The following is a 6,385-nucleotide window of genomic DNA, read 5'->3' on the forward strand; positions in this document are numbered from 1 at the left end:
ATGACAGCTCTACCCGGAATAGGAAAATCTGATCACAACATGATGCAACTTATCCCAATTTACAAGACGAAGCTTCAACGAGAATCGTCCAGGAAAGTCAGTATTAATAGTTGGTCAGCTGAGACAGTTGAAAAGCTTCGCGGATGTTTCAAGTGCACCGACTGGAACATTTTCTTTGATACGGCTGCAGATATTGATGAAGCGTTATGTTCAATTTCCGAATATATTCGTTTTTGTGAGGACAGTATTGTTCCTAGTAAGACATTTAAGTTATTCTTAAATAATAAACCGTGGATTGACAAATGCTTTAAAATCTGTTAAATGAGAAAAAAAGAGTTTTTGCTACTGGTTGTATATTAGAACGGAAGGCTGTACAATGCAAAATAAATCAGAAACCTAAGGAATATAAACTTAAGTATGAAAATAAAATTGAAGGCTCTTTTAAAGAAAACAATATAAAAATGTGTGGAAGTGTTTGCAAACTATGACTGGATACAAATCAAGAGCTAAAGTTTTGATCGTCAAAAATGAAAGTCAATATATAAATGGTCTAAACAAATTATATGTTTTAACGAGGAAATGGAACATGTTCTTAAAACTGTAATATGAGTCATGATGATATTAAGATTGATGAACTGGTTGTAACTAAGCTTTTCCGTAACTTAAATGCTTGTAAATCTAGTGGACCTGATGGCATCTTTAGTAAGATTTTAAAGGAATGTGCTAAGGAACTTTCCCCTCCCTTCCAAAGGTTATTTCAGAGTTCAATTGATGCATCTTATGTACCAAAGTTATGGGAAAAAATTATAATCTCGCCTATTGCTAAGAAACCAAACCAAAAAGAAATGAATGATTTGCGGTCTATTGCCTTAACCAGTGTTCCTATAAAATGTCTAGAAAAGGTTGTTAAGGGGCAAATCTTTGAAAACGTTAAAAATGATCTTGATGACTATCAATTTGCTTATCGTTCAGATAGAAGTGTTGAGGATGCCGTTCTCACTCTTCCAAATGGCATCTATGAGCACCTTGATGATCGAAGTGTTAACTGTGTTAAAATTGTATTCATTGACTTTGCTAGTGCCTTCAATACGACGCAACCGCATGTTTTAGCACGTAAACTAATCGACCTTAAGGTGAATCCAATACTTATTTAATGGACTTGTAGATTTCTTAGAAATAGAAGTCAAATGGTTAGAATAAATTTTACCACGTCGTCAGCTATGTTTACAAATACAGGTGCCCCTCAGGGATGCGTGTTGTCTCCCATGCTATAATTATTACCTATACACAAACGACTGTAAACCTCGGTTTAAGTGTACAAGGATCATTAAGTATGCCGATGATACGGCTATTGTTGGTTATTTAAATGCTAACAATTCCTCTGTTATTGAGTTCAATGAACATATTAAAATTTTTTACACGGATCCAGGATGTTCACGATGTACACATGACATGGGTCATATCATGTAAAGATAATTATTTGTCCCGAATTATATTTTGTATTTTTAATGTATTACTAGAGATAGGTCCCTGCATTTAACAATTATGTGGATATTCATTGTACGAAATTATCTTTAATCACTTCCTGATTTCACGACGTGCCCCTATTTCAAGACATCTAGATACGCCACTGACTTACATGGCCAGATTAATGAAAGTACTCAATCGATGTGCCACCAAATCGTAACCAGCCTTCACCACGCCCTCACGATGTCACCGGGGACGCAACTGCCAAAAAAATCCTTTTTTGGCAGCGAAGAGACGCTACCAATAAACAATCAACAGACTGCCAGGGTTCTGGGTTGATTTGCAAGGTACTACATGGCTTAACAATTTTTTACTTACCAGTGTTATGTAGTAAAAATCACACACAGATCATACGACGTCAATGACAACGCCGGGACGGAAACTCAATTTTGATTAATTTTCCGAATAAAGTTATACTAAATAACTTCTAATGACGAACTATTGTCTTCAAATGTCTTTGTTGGCCATTCAACTGTCATTTTATATATTTTTCCCGTGACATTACCATTCTCAATAATCTATAAAACACCCACATAATGTCACGTTAGATCGATCGGTGGTGACGCCGTGGGGACGCAGGTAGGGTCAATTTTCGTCGGAAGGTATATCAAGATGATAAACAGTTTCATGGGACTAAATTCTTGCTTATGTTAACCACATGCTTGCCTAAGATTATACTGACACTGGTTTCAAAAGAAATAACTGACAACTTAGGTTTGTATCAATGTTTTAATAAGTACATAAAACTATGTCACAAATACGTATGCAAAAATGCACAGGGACACCACGCTGTCTTTGTATTTTTCTTGAAATTTGTATGCCTGATAACCATCATCATTCACAGTATAATAGATTCAAGTAAGATGTTTAAAATGATATAAAAATGTATGCAAACATGCCTTTGGAACGGTTTTTTTTAGTTTTATTTACCTTAACGTCGACTCCGTCTTAGAAAGTACTTAAATCTTGTGCAATAAATAAAAATACATACATAATAAACTGATTAACAATTAAACACATTTTGCATAAATGAGGTCCCTCACTGCGTCGTAGGGGCGGATCCAGGATTTAAAAGAGGGGGGTTCAAAATGTTTCCAAAAAACCCCAAAATGAAAGGGGTTCCAGGGGTCCTTCCTTGTGAAAATGTAGATTCCTAGATGGTCGGAAATGAGCTTTCCCGACTTCTGAGGAGTTTTTTAATGACCTTTAAGTTCTTCAAAATTCAAGGTTTTTCCCCTCTTGATAAAAGGTCAGGTAATTTTATCTCATTCTTTAGGCCTATCATAGAGGAAAAAATCAAATGTAGGCAATATATTATTATATTCCAACAACATTGAGAAGTTAGATAAGTAGTAGTCTTTCTTCCATGGATCGATGAACCGATAGGACTGAAGAACTCATTTTCGTACATTACGATGGCAAACCAAAAACAGTGTGTATATTTTATTTAATTGAAAACTAGTTGGGCTAAGCCTAGTTTGTCTGATCTTCTAACCTATGCCTAGGTAGGTTAGCATGCTTTTTGTAAGCCAGAGGGGGGTTCGTCCAAACCTCTTGAACCCCCTGGATCCACTAAGTAGAGTTACGAATGGCGTGGTATTTACCATGCAGGCCTAGACATGAAAGTTACTTAATTACATAATAATATTACTCGTGGCTATCGTCTCGTACATTTCTTCTACAAACAAGTGATATTTAACGACGTACGTATCGGCGGTGTAGGCCTACCGACGCCTATGGCCTAGGAGCTCCGGAAGATATTAAAATGCTAATTTTTGTAACTTATGATTCCAAAATGAAGGTGAACTTAGGATATATGGTAAATAGATTATTTAGTATTAAAATAAAACTGGATTATACAATATAAGTTACGGAAATAGCGATATTAAAAGGTATTGTACTACAAAACTCAGTGCACTAGGAAACAACAAAAGGCCAATCAAGGTTTGTTTGGCCCAGCGAAACCGGTAACGTGTAGTCACACTTTTTCTCGCAAGCGACTGTTCACATGGATGAGAGCGAGCTGCATCGAGAGCCGATCGAGAGTGGCTGGTCGTGGGTCACCCACGACAAAAACAGCTGAGCGGTTGTTCACATGAATGGCCGGCTCGCGAGCCGATCGGATCGTTCCTACATGAGAGCTTCTATCAGGGGTCCATGCATTGGAAAATAGCTACTCTCTAAATGCAAAAGATGAAAAAAGAATAAAAAGTGCCTACAGGGACCACTCCTGATATATAGAAAATATAGAAAGAGTGAGATTTCACCACTCTATTCAGAGTGAATTTTAGTAATTTTTCACTATTTTAAGAATAATCTTCACTCATTTAAGAGTGAATTTTCACTCTAAAAAGAGTGAAATTAGAGTGGTCCCTGTAGGCACTCTTTTCGAGTGAAAACTCACTCTTTTACATTAAGAGAGTAACAGTCTTTTTCCATACTCATCATGCAGTGGCCATTTGGATCGTGATCGGGGAGAAATTATGTAAATGGCACTACTTTACATCATTTAAGTTTATTTACAAATCAATTTTGAATGAAATATTTCATCCAAACATTTTAATTTATACATTTTAAGGATGCAGATGATTATATTATGTCAAGGCACTTGGAACAACACAGGTAATACACAATACTACTACTACTACTACTACTACTACTACTACTACTGCTACTACTACTACTGCTGCTGCTACTGCTACTGCTACTGCTGCTACGCTACTACTACTACTACTAATTACATATGTATATATATATATATATATATATATATCACAGACAAAAGAATAACACTACTTCAGTTAGAAATGCAGGCAAGGCAGAAATTTTAAAGGAAAATAAAAATTATTTGATATTAGACAATAATTCTGTTTACAAGCAGTTATTGTAGTCCACAAAAAACCTTTATTAACAGCCTGCAGAAATTATTCGTTGGCCCTGAAAATGTGCATGTAACAAAATTGAAGTTTTATGTTATATAACTATCCTTGTCATGAGCTATAAATATAATATAAGAATTTATAGATTTTTCAATCTAGCAAAAACCTTGAGTAACGGAGCAAATCGATCTACAACAGAAGAAATAATGAAAAGTTCAATCTGTAATGCAGTAATGTATTTCCAAGTTAATGTATCTCATTAGAAGTTAAGCAATGGATTTTTCAGACAGATAAGGCGACAGATTTAGGCCTATACCTTGTTTTGCAAACCCGCCGCCCGCAAATATTAATGATTTCGAATAAAAATAAAGTTTTAGTTTTGGTCAATTAGCGCACCCGCATTTCGGCAAACTTAAAAACGAAAACCAACGTTCGATGCCGATCTAATTAACCTTTCTGAAGTATCCATCAACATTTTTTTTTAATTTAGAAATTAGTACAAATACAACATATTGAAAGAACTTAAGATAAACTTAATAATATGCGACAACAGGGAAGTAAAACAAAAACATCAAAAAATATAAAAATAAATAAATAAAACCACCTCAAAATAACGTATGCAAAACTGAATTTTAAATACATTAAAACAAGGTTTTCATCCGCCATTTTTCTTTTATATATATGGTCTCTGCCAAGTAGTAAAATTAAATTTAATCCCTTTTCCCTATAATTAAAAATTCAAAAAATACTCATGTCTTGGTCATGAATAATATTGATTTTGGTTTTTTTTCCCTTAATCCATAAAATAATACATTGGCAAAAATAGATCGAGTGCTCACAAGAACAAAAAATATGAAAAATTGTCTCAGTTTAATTCTTACCAAATGCTAATTCTATATATATCTTCATTTGTGTCTGGTATATGAGTATCAACAAAATTGTTCCATGCATTAAATACATCGATCCAAAAAATATTGGGATATTTTACCTTTTCCATTTGTTTTCTAAAAAAACATTGAGTCTCCATCCAATAAAAAGGAATTATCAATTTTCCAAATGTATTTGAAAATATACCCCCATTCTGAATCTTGATTGTTAAAAAGTCTTCTAATCCAAGTCGACTTTAAAGCATTAATGAAACAATGAACATTGACCATATTTAGCCCACCAGCCTTGTAATCTTTAGAAAGCTGGTTTCTGGAATTACGATCAGTACCTTTCCATATAAAATTGTATATTAATTTCTTAAGTTCAATTAAAATATAAGGTGGTGGATCTGGAATAATCAACACCAAAAACACAAATTTAGATAGAACAAGAGATTTGACCACAGTAATTTTTCCAGTAACTGAAATATTTCTACTTTTCCAATTTGACAACAAATTCTTCATCGAGACAATCGCTTTACGGTAATTAATTTCAATCATATTATTAAAAAATGGGTCAAATTCAACGTCAAGAATTTTAACTGATTAATAATAATAAAAATAATAATAATAATAATAATAATAATAATAATAATAATAATAATAATAATAATAATAATAAGATTTATTAAGCGCACATCTCCACTAAAGTGCTCAAGGCGCTTGTGAAAACCATGAAAAAGCTTATCCTTTTAAACTAAAGGCTACCAGAAAAACGACCGTAACCCACATCACTGCTTCCGTTTACCAGCAATTTAAGGTGCAAAGACCGGCTAGTACATAACTCACAGGTGTTCTCAGTTTTGTGGGCATCTAACTAAACAAATTAAAGAATAAAACAAGAAAAATCAATTCACAATAAATTAATTTCCTTGAGCAACAAAAAATAGATGTGTTTTCAGAGCACGTTTGAACAAAGCAGTCGACGAACTTGATCTTATTTCAAGAGGTAATCTGTTCAACAAACTGGGGGCCGCAACTACAAAAGATCTGTCACCCCATGACCTCATGGACCTGGGCTCAACCAGCAATCGTCTATCACCTGAACGAAGA

General features: G+C 34.1%; 1 protein-coding gene across 1 annotated transcript; it reads left to right on the forward strand.

The window, feature by feature from the left end:
• Positions 1-605: 605 nt before the first annotated feature.
• On the forward strand, positions 606-1,154 carry LOC117104470. Its single transcript, XM_033245317.1, has one exon. The coding sequence runs from the start codon at positions 606-608 to the stop codon at positions 1,152-1,154; it is 549 nt and encodes a 182-aa protein (XP_033101208.1).
• Positions 1,155-6,385: the final 5,231 nt, after the last annotated feature.

This window comes from Anneissia japonica, unplaced genomic scaffold (assembly GCF_011630105.1).
Source record: "Anneissia japonica isolate Jap-2015-1 unplaced genomic scaffold, ASM1163010v1 scaffold3176_len37596_cov158, whole genome shotgun sequence".
In the NCBI taxonomy this organism is placed as follows: domain Eukaryota; kingdom Metazoa; phylum Echinodermata; class Crinoidea; order Comatulida; family Comatulidae; genus Anneissia; species Anneissia japonica.